Raw genomic sequence first — 10,984 nt, forward strand, 5'->3', positions numbered from 1 at the left:
GGCCGTCTTCCCTGGGGGATGATTTCTCACTTTCCCTCTCTCTGCCTTTCTCCAGTGAGCATACAAGTTCTATGGCAAAACCTTAAAAAATACTAATTAAGAAAATAGAGAAGTGAGAACCATTTATATATCTCTTCTTAAAGGTGAAATAAAAAAGCTTCTTTTATAGCTAAATAATGAATTCCAAGGTGTTAGTCCTAATAACAGAATAATTAGGTAACATCATGACTGGATCTTTTATTTCAAAACACTTCTACATCACAAAACAAGTGTTTTAAATTGCCCTTTAGTTATGAAAGATTATGACCTCATTATGGAAATGTATGTCATTGGTGAGTTATGTCTTCACACACGTTTAAAATGCTATTTCAGGAAGACCGGATATTCAGATTTCATTTACTGGGTGTTAAATGTTTCAGGTTCCAATAACCTAGGCAGTTGCCATCACCTACCAAAATCGAAAATGAGAAACACTGCCATTACTGACGATCTTGTCATTACATTTCAAGAACTTGTAGATGGGAATTTTCTTTAAAAGAATTTTAAAAATTGAGCTCCACAATATAGTAGTTTGCTTCCTGAGCAATTCAAAACTCTTCCTTCTCAAAATAGTCAGTCTGAAAGGACGTACATAAAATATTTACGAGGTCTGTTTCACACCACCAAATCACTGCGGAAGACGAGCTGTGAAAAGCTGGATTCGTCCTATGTCTAAGCTGCTGCCCCATGGTAAGGAGACTAGGAGGAGGCTGCTTCAAAAAGTTCACGGACAATGTGTATTAAAACATTATGCATGGATTTAAAAAATGTTTTGCACCAAAATAATCTTGTAATTTAATTCCATTTTTTTCCACAAGCATTTTGAAGTACTCTCCTGTCTTAAAAGCCTATTCATAGTCCAGGTTTGCAGCTTACTATTCAGGAAATACATACTGTGATGCACCAAATAGCATCCTGATTCAGTAGATTCACAAGCCTGCTGGTGGCTAGGAAGATTATGGATATCATGGTGTTACGCAGAAACACTGCGTTTTTGTTCACCTTCCTTGCAGATCACATTTTCACATCCAGCTCCTGAATATTGTTTCTTTATAATGAAATCCCAGCATTTTAACTTCTTCAGTGAAGGACATACGCAATTCTTCAGAGCTTGCATAGAGAAAGGAAGGCTTAGGTACGACAGAGCAGATTTTCCTGGTGGTATTTCCCAGGAGAACCCATAGTTTTCTATATCTAGAATACTATCTTGCTTTCTTGTCTTTTATTTTACAGGAATAAGATAACATCTCATCTCTGATCTAAAAGCAATTTGTACTTGAGCTTATGCAAGTCTGCATGATTTTGGGCTTGACACACTAGTTTCATATGTGGAAGTCATATTCTTTTTTTCTTATTTTTGCAGAGGTTTTTGCCTTAGTGTGCATGTGCTCACCAGAGAGAAAGAGAGTCAGGGACAGTGAGCTTGAAAGTGAGAAATCAGCCCCCAGGGAGATGGCCACAACACAGTCCTTTCTCCTCCATTCTCCTGCCAGGATCTTGGGCATGCACATACATGTGCCAGGTGTGATTTTCAAGCCACTGGGTCTGGTACTCGAACCACAGTTGGCCATGTGGGAGTCCAGTGATGTCACCACTTCACCATTTGCTGGCCCCAATAGTCTTACGTAGATGAGAATGAGGAAGTCCATCCTGTCACCTCATTCATCATTAAACATGGAGACGACTGAAATAGCAGTGTAGGCAGTCTACCCTCTGTCCATGGGCTTCCTCGTGTATCTCCTCCTGATACACTTGACTCCTACACCTTCCTCCCCAACCTCCTTTGTCATCATGGCACTTATAAGTACAGAAAGCATTTGAGTAATTCACAGGCCAGTAGTGCTATTCTGCAAACCTTTTTTTTTTAAAAAAAGTACACCTTCCAGCTGCATATTTTTTCTCTCAAAAATTTGAAAATTTGAAATACATTCTTTCTTTTACATTGTTGCATCAAAAACTCCAACTCAATGATAACCAAATACTATTCAAATGGTTATTAAATTGTTTAGTGCAAGTTTCCATTAAATATGACCTTTAAACTATGCATTTCTCCTTCAAATAAAAGAAAGACCTATTGTTGTTAGCTTATTCCAGATTTTTTTTTTAATGTGAAAAATCAGTGCTTGAAATATTGGACTAAACTCTTGCCCTTCCCTCCCTGCTTTATTCTCTTCTTTGTTTAATTTTTATTTTCAGGGACCAAGAAAAAGAAGACAAAGTTACAAAGCAATAAAATGTTAACTCAGCCTTTAAAGGTAAGTAACAGTGTTGCAATTGCTTTTTCTACAGAAAAAATAATGACACTACAATAATTTGCATTAAAAAAGTCTTCAAGAGCCATCAGAATATAAATTGTTCTTTCAAAATAAATAAATAAAAATGCCAGGGGGCATGTATGCTTGCCAGAGAGACAAAGAGAGAGAAAGAAAGGGAAGACACCCCCAAAGGGTCATGGTCACACTGCAGTCTTTTCTCCATTTCTCCCTCCTATGGGCAGGCATGCGCACACATAGTATGTTTTTCAAGCCACTGGGGCTGGGATTTGAACGGCAATCAACCATATAGGATCTATTTCCCTTAACTAGTAGGCTATGAGGACAGCCCCAGAGATTTTTCTTATACATCTATCCTGTAGTTACTATAATTTTCTGTTAAATATGCATGTTATTTTTAGGATCATCAGTTTTTGTCTTTGTGTTGAATGATAAACCCTAAGAATGGGAAATAAGGAAATACCCTGTCTTTACTTTTTGCCTCATATCCTCATCCTGTCCTTGCTGATGGATAGTCATGAGCCATTCAAATCCAGTCACTTCAAATAGTTAAATAAGTAAATAAATACATAACCTCAGCAATTATACCAGGACATCTTCATGCTTATGAGCAACATCTCATTAATTATATAACAGAAATCATTCTTGCTAAAGATACTGCAGGTGCTCTGTAGTTGTATATTTTTAAAATGGTGATGAAAGGAAGATTAGGAACTCTGTTCAGTTGCTAAATGACCTTGTATCGTTTAGTCAGTCACTTCCTACGTTGCCTCATTTTTTTCATGTTGGTTCTCCTCAATTATTATTTTGCCTTAACTGTGATGGTCACAGATTTGCTCATTGATCCTGCCATGGCAGATTCTTCAGTAACTGATTTTTTTGTCAACCTACCCCACTTTGAAAAGTCCTAGACTTCCCAAGATGCCTTACTTCTGTCTTTAGAGCCTCCGCCTCTCTGGTATCTGTAGGACTGACCATCAGTGTGCTCTCAGAATATTTCTGATGCCTTCATCCCATCCATCAGTGAATGACTTACCTATTGCAATCAGCTCCTGAGTCTGGAGTGCCTGTTCATGGAAAATTGTTCAGAGACAAGCCACCACCCACTGTTAATGGTATCCCTAAGCATTCCTTAGTGACTTATAATACTGTATACTTGCATGCATTTCACAGCTTTTATGCTACCTCATTAGGGCCTCTGAGATAGGCAAGGCTGGTATTATCTACAGTTTACTTAGACAGTAAATGCAGAGATAAGATGAATCTCTGCCAGCGCCAGTGCCCTTCTGCAGCACCCTGCCAACTACGCTTTAAGACTGTCTTTGTTGGGGACCAGCAGTTAGCGTAATGGCTATGTCGCTGGACTCCCACGTAGTCGACCGCGGTTCGTGTCCCGGACCCGGTGGCTTAAATCTCATGCCAGGCACGGCATGGCCATCCCCCGTGGGGGGTGATTTCTCGCTTTGTGTCTCTTTGTCTGTCTGGCAAGCACATGGATCCTATAGCAAAAACCTAAAAGAAAAAAAAAAAAAAAAAAAAGACTGTCTTTGTCTTATTGCCCCACCTCCAACTTGTCTGAAAGAGGGAAAAAACCCTCACACCTTTCACAGTAGGACTAGAAGAAATGTGTTCATTCACAAAAGGAGTTGGCTACCATGAGACTTTTATGCCATCTCCAAACATTTATATCCAGGCCAGCCCATTAGCCTAGTGTTTAAGGAAGCAAGATTCCACATGGCTGACTATGGTTTGAATCATGACCCTGGAGGCTTGGTACCTGTGCATGCATGCCCAAAATCTCAATCAGATAGAGAGAAATGAATGAGAAGAAATTAGAGCATGACCGCACCCCATTCGGGAGTACAGGGTACTACTGTCTGTCTCTCTCTCCTGAGCACATATACCCTCTGGCAATCAAAAAAGAGAGAGATTCATGTTCTACTTCCAAAATTGCTAATTTAACAGACCTAGAAAGTCTTTGACAGCTAATCACATATCTGTGCAACAACTGATTAGAAACACAGTGTGCTCAGAGTCATGGTTCTCAAATCCTCGCAGTACTTAGTACTTGACAAAAAATAATTTGACAGCTAATCACATATCTGTGCAACAACTGATTACAAACACAGTGTGCTCAAGTACTAAGTATCCTCTCAGTACTTAGTACTTGACAAAAAAATAAGTGAGAGTTCTCTGTTGTGACTAATGGACTGTGCATGGGCTGATGCCACAGAATGCCACAGAAACAGACTATCACAAGTTCAAGTTCAAGAACTCTGGAAAGGCTAGGATGATTTTCCTTACATGGCTGCCACCTGATACAAGAATTCAGACTTTCTAGGAGACACTGAGAATTCTAAAAGAGAGAATAAAAAGGGAGGAAGGAGCAGCGATGGAATTGGGACTTGTTACATATCACCAGCCCTGTCCTCAGGACTAGTGATTGCTTAGGACCTATAAGTAGCACCAAGACTGCGAAGGCAGGATGTTTAAAGCATAACCAGTAAAAGTTCTTATACAGAGGGGATGCTCTGACGTAGTATGCTGAGCACACTCCTAGTAAAACACGTGGAGTGCCTTCCATGAGCTATGTTCACACATCTCATCTTTTGAATGGTCAAACTGGATAATCCAAAAATGGGTTGTCTCTCCCGGCCTCCAAGGACCCTTCTCTGGGGCTCTATAAGAACTTTCCATAATAATTTCTCCTGGGGCCAGTTTTTGTGAGTGAAGAGACAGTATGTAACAGTCTAGAGGAGGCACTAATATTGAATACTTTTTCATGTGAAACCTTGCTAAAGACTCTTAAAAGTCCAATGGCTACCTTTTATGGTGTCAGTATTTTCTGTCTATACTTCGTGGTATACTTCAATCTTCTTCAGTCTCTGCGCTGTCTTTCCCCTTTTAGCCTACAAAGTGATCTATCACTTTTCAACTTTCTTCCATCATTTGAAATTTCATGAATATTTTCCACAAGCTCCTCTGAAGTTTCTTAGCTACCCCATTCTTGTCTACCCCATTCCAGCTTTGTCCTTACTGGATTGCCTCAGCATATGGAAAGGATAAATCCAAACTCCCCACCATGCTAGTCAAAGACACTCCATAATTCAGAGAATACTGAATGGCTGAGCAAACTGTCAGTTCCCTCCCACAGAGGAGGCATTGAACACACATATTTCAGGTGGTGAGGACTCCTGCTAAGAATTCTAAAAAGATGAGCCAGTTACACACGGGGAAATGAACTATTCTCTTTGCTAAGAATTCTAAAAAGATGAGCCAGTTAAAGACAGGGAAATGAACTATTCTCTTTTTTTATTATTATTACATTTCAGTCATATCACTTAGTTTCCTGTAAGTCTGGAGCACATCTTAGATACTTAAAGGAAAAAGATAACTAGGTGCTACTCAAGTATCACCAAGAAATAAATGAGACTGTGAACCCTTAGAGATGGTCAGTAAACTGGTTGTCCAGAACCTTGTTGACCTTCATATTCAAGGCCAGAAGTAAACAGTATTCATGCCGAGCTAATGAAATAGCCAAACTGCTTAGGAGCCAAAGAGCCCTGTGCATTCGTATTTATGAATCACCATCAAAACTGTAACCTAAACAAGGGTACATGTTACAGAGTTGAGTTTGCAGGAGAAAAAGTGAATAATCCTTCGAGCTTGGCGAAAGTTGAGATATCACAGAAATAATTTCCTCCCTGCTGTTTGCCCTGTTCCATGAGTATGAACAGGTTGCTAATTCAGGTCTTTGTTTCAGATAAACATGAAAAGAAAATTTCCAAACATCTACACTACATTTTGCTGTCACAATCATAGCATATTTTCATTTGGAATTGCGTTTTACTGTGTGCTGCCATTTTATTTTTTGTCCAGGTCAATAAAAGCCAAGTCTAAAGAGCACAAGGATGCAGCCAGCTTCCATCACTCAGGAGAAGAATCCAGCAGCAAAATGGAACATGGTTTTACTTAGGAAAGATAATTCCTTGAGACTTTACTGTAACCATTTCTTAAATGAGATAGAATAGTGAACAAGTTAAAGTATTTGTTTTCTAAGCAGTTAAGAAGAAAAACATTGGTCAAAGCAAAGCTAGTGTAGTCTTTATTTTGCTCACATGAAGTGGCCCATGTCTTTTCCCAGTCCCACTGCTCCATTCACAACTTCTGCTTTTTTTTTTCTTTTTTCTTTTTAAGGTTTTCACCATAGGGCACATGCACACCCCAGAAAGAGACAGAGAGGGAAAGTGAGAAATCACCCCCTGGGGGGCATTTATACCCCACAGTCTCTTCTCCTCCATTCTCCTCTTGGAATTTTGGGCACATACACATACACACCTGGCATGTTTCTCAAACTGCCAGATCCAAGACTCGAACCATGGTTGGCCATATGAGACTCTAACACCTTAACCACCACACCACCTGCTGGACCCAACTTCGGCTTTTTCTCCAGGTTCATTTTCCAAAAGCACATGTGTCGGAGATTAGGCATCTCATGCTCTGTCTGATACACACCTCCAGTCATTAGAAATCTTTCTTCTGGAATCATGGATTAATTCAGTTTCCTAGTCACTGCAAGTAAAGAGTGAAGTTCCTATGAGATAACTAGTTGGGAGTTTTTTAACCCACCTACAGTTATGTCAAATTCGGCCAAAACATTTCATTTTCAGTTGGTAATACTGTAGACAAAAGTCACGAATAAAAAATGACAATGGAACAAAAATGTTTTAATTTAATAATGTGATGGAACTACCTTTTAAAAAAATTCTCACTCTCAATTCTATAGTTATCTTATTCGATGCCTATTAATAGTATAGAAGTTGAAGACACAGTGATAGATGCTCATTATTAATGCTGACCCTGTTTATTATCAGAGGTATAGTTGCCTCAGATTCTGAAGCAATACCCTGCCTACACCATAGCCCTATTTAATTTCTTTTTATTTAAATAGATTTTATGTATTTATGCAGCATACACAGGAAAATGGGGTACATACTATCTTGTGGAATGAGAAGGAAGAGAGAAGTGAGGATTTTTTGCCCAATATCTGCTTTTAAAAATGAAAGAAAAGGGGACCAGCAGTTAGTGTAATGGCTATGTCACTGGACTCCCACGTAGTTGACCGTGGTTCACGTCCCAGACCCGGTGGCTTAAAACTCACGCCGGGCGCGTGTGTGTGCATGCCCAAGATCCCAAGAGGAGAATGGAGGAGAAAGGATTGCGGTGTGGCCATCCCCCCTGGGGCGTGATTTCTCACTTTCTGTCTCTCTGTCTCTCTTTGTCTGTCTGGCAAGTGCACGTGCCCTATAGTGAAAACCTCTCCAAAAAAAAAAAAGAGTAAAATAACCCCCAAATTCATCAGTGGTGTGCCATGAATAGATAATGGCTGAGTTTTTTTAATTTATTAGACCCAAATGCCAAATGCTAAAAATACCTTAATTTTTTTAAAAATGTCCCAAAATTCAAACATGCTCATAAAGCATTATTTACAATAGCCAAAACGTGGAAATAGCCAAGTGTCAACTGACAGCTAAATGAATGTTTTTCATGTGGCATACAATACAATGAAATACTGTATTTGGCCATAAAAAGGATAAAATTCTAATCCATACTATAAAATATATAAACCTTGACAACATTATGCTAAATGAAATTAGCTAGACAAAAAGATACTCACATTGTATACTTTCACTTACATCAGGAGGAAAAGGAAAATGAATAGTTTGCCAGGGGCAGGTGGCGGGGGACAGGTCAATAGGAAGTTACTGCTTAGTGAGTACCTTCTCTGGGGCAATGAAAAGGTTCTAGAAATGGATAATAGCTAGGGTTGTCCAACCTTGTGGATGTTCATAATGCCCCTTTGTTGTATACTTTAAATGGTTTTTAAATGCCTCTAGTAAAAATCGGACTAATATTTGAAAGGTTACAAAAAAGAAAAAAGCCACTCCAGTCTACTGTGTCTGAAAAAACATCTTTGCTTAACAAAATAATTTCTCATATACTTTTTGATAGAAAAAGACTCATGCAAACCTCAGGAAAACAATACAGCATAAATATTTTCTGGTTGCTGGTGCATGTGGAGCACATTACTTCTTCTTTCTTTGGACACTTGAGAATAGACTTGTACATTTTCAGAAAATTATCAATAACTCTTTGCACCACTTTGCACCATTAAGTATTATTTTCAAATCCCATGTTGGTTAAATTGCATAGGCTGTTCTGTCTTTTTGAATAGTTCCTGTAGAAACTGTGTAGTTAGGTGTTTGAGAAGACTGGAAATAAACCTAAGAGTGTACAATAAAAGCTAACATTTCATGGCTAGTAATTTCTTCCAGCTCTCTCCATTTGTGGTTATTACTGTGTTCGCATTGGGAGTATAATCATACTACGTAACTATGGCTGATAAACAGTCTCCACACACAGACTTCCCTTCCAAACACTTTCCCTCAAAGCTATGTAATAGAAAAACACAAAACAAGCCATGTGTAAGGTTCAGGTGTTTTCAGTTACTTCCCTCATACGAACAGAGGTTTCCTAGATCCAAAACATGTTTCAGCTCAAGGAGTTTTCTTTATACGTGACAATTATGTAGTTTCAGGAAAATTTTATTTACATATCTCTCATTCATTGACGCTTCATCAATAAAACATTGCTTTTGAGCTCTTGTACAGAATTACTTTCTCCATGAGAGGTCAGCCATATGGTACAGTTGCACTGGTGAAGTGTGCTCTTAGAAAGTGTTTCAGGGAACCAGCAGTTAGCATAATGGCTATGTCGCTGGACTCCCACGTAGTCGACCGTGGTTCGCGTCCCGGACCCGGTGACTTAAAACTCACGCCGGGCGCGTGTGCGTCCGTGCCCAAGATCCCGAGAGGAGAATGGAGGAGAAGGGATTGCAGCGTGGCCATCCCTCCTGGGGGGTGATTTCTCGCTTTCTGTCTCTATGTCTCTCTCTGTCTGTCTGGCGAGCGCACGCGCCCTATACCAAAAAACCTCTCCCTCCCCCCAAAAAGTGTTTCATCTTTTGCTCTTGCAAGAGAGAGAGAGAGAGAGAGAGAGAAATGCTCAATGCTGGCATTCATGGAAGATTCCTTGTCAGTCCCCTCACCGCAGAGCATTTCAGCACAGTGCCTCCCCCGTCTTCCTGCTCCCAGGAGGCCAGTCTCTCTCTAGAATGGCTTAGGTGGGGGAAGATAAGACTAATCTTGGTTAGTATTAATCATTAACTACCTCAATGTTAATACTCAGGCAAGTCCCAGTAGAGAAGGCATTGACATATAACCACCTGAGTAAGGTTTTTATAAAAGAATTATTTAAATTTATTTATCATCATTATTATTTTTGAATGTTCTACAGGGCACTTGCACTAACCAGAGAAAGAGAGGAAGAAAACAAGTTGGCAGGTCTAGGATTCGAACCACGGTTGGCCATGTGGGAGTCCAGCACCTTAGCCACCACACCACCTGCTGGCTCCCATCTGAGTAGATTTTTAATTTTCAGTAACAATACCACAGTGAAAGAGATGTTGGCCTGAGTGTCCAAAGTCTCATAGACAGGACATCTATCATACAACATGGTGATGGTCGTCAATAAAAATGAACTACATGCTTGAAAATCGCTGAGTCTAAGTCGGGCTTAAATGTTTCCACCATGAAAAAATGATAAGTATGTGAGCTGATAGTCATGTTCATTAGTTTGATTTAATGTATACATCTCTGAAAAATATTGTGTTGCAGACTAGAAACATAAACGATTTTTATTTGTCAACCTTAGTAAGGTTGAGGGGGACCAATATGACGTGTGCTTAGGTGATGTAAATGATTCCACTCAATTATCTACATTTATGAAAAGTGCTGATGTGAGGTATATCACATAAATATACTCAGATTCCTTTTGTGGAATGTATTATAGAAGTTGAAAAAGTTGAAATGTTATGTTTTCAAGTTTTACTTTTCTAATATTTTACTTTCTTGGGCTAAAGATAGTTACAGTATGTTGACTGCCATGAGGTTATTAGCCTGTTATTTAAATTTTACAGCAGGGCAGCCCCATAGTGCTGCAATTAAATGCTGTGCTTTGGGAGCTATGCTACATAGCTGACCATGGCCCCAGCAGCTTGAAAAATATGCCGAGTGTGTGAGCGCGTGTACCCAGAATCCTGGAGGGATGGCAAGATGGAGGAGGAGTGATTGCAGCGTGACCATGCTCCCTTAGAAGGTGCTTTTTCTCTCTCTCTCTGGTGAGTGCATGCACCCTCTGCACATAAAAGTAAATAAATAAATAAATAAATTTTACAATAGGGACCAGCAGTTAGCGTAATGGCTATGTCGCTGGACTCCCACGTAGTTGACCGCAGTTCGTGTCCCGGACCCAGTGGTTTAAAACTCACGCTGGGCGCGTGTGCGTGCGTGCCCAAGATCCCGAGAGGAGAATGAAGGAGAGGGGATTGCGGTGTGCCATCCCCCCTGGGGGGTTATTTCTCGCTTTCTGTCTCTGTCTTTCTCTGTCTGTCTGGTGAGTGCACGTGCCCTATAGTGAAAACCCCTCCCCCAAAAAAATTTACAATAATTTGATAAAATGTAAAACTTTTGAAATGATTTGAAAGTAGTATTATCTATCCTAAATAGGTTATCTAACTGTTTGCATTGCGTCTCCCTAAAAAAGGGAGAAAG

The 10,984-nt window shown here is 39.8% G+C and overlaps 1 protein-coding gene across 1 annotated transcript in view; it reads left to right on the forward strand.

Annotated features, from left to right (window-relative positions):
* LMNTD1 (lamin tail domain containing 1) overlaps nt 1-6,532 on the forward strand; it is a 50,727-nt gene extending 44,195 nt beyond the window's left edge. The window contains exons 9-10 of the mRNA XM_006140290.1: nt 2,236-2,294; nt 6,192-6,532. Of these exons, the coding sequence (XP_006140352.1) occupies nt 2,236-2,294; nt 6,192-6,212 (80 nt within the window). The 3' untranslated portion in view covers nt 6,213-6,532. The remainder of the gene's footprint in view (nt 1-2,235; nt 2,295-6,191) is intronic.
* Nucleotides 6,533-10,984: the final 4,452 nt, after the last annotated feature.

Source organism: Tupaia chinensis, unplaced genomic scaffold, assembly GCF_000334495.1.
Source record: "Tupaia chinensis unplaced genomic scaffold, TupChi_1.0 Scaffold000028_1, whole genome shotgun sequence".
Lineage (NCBI taxonomy): Eukaryota > Metazoa > Chordata > Mammalia > Scandentia > Tupaiidae > Tupaia > Tupaia belangeri.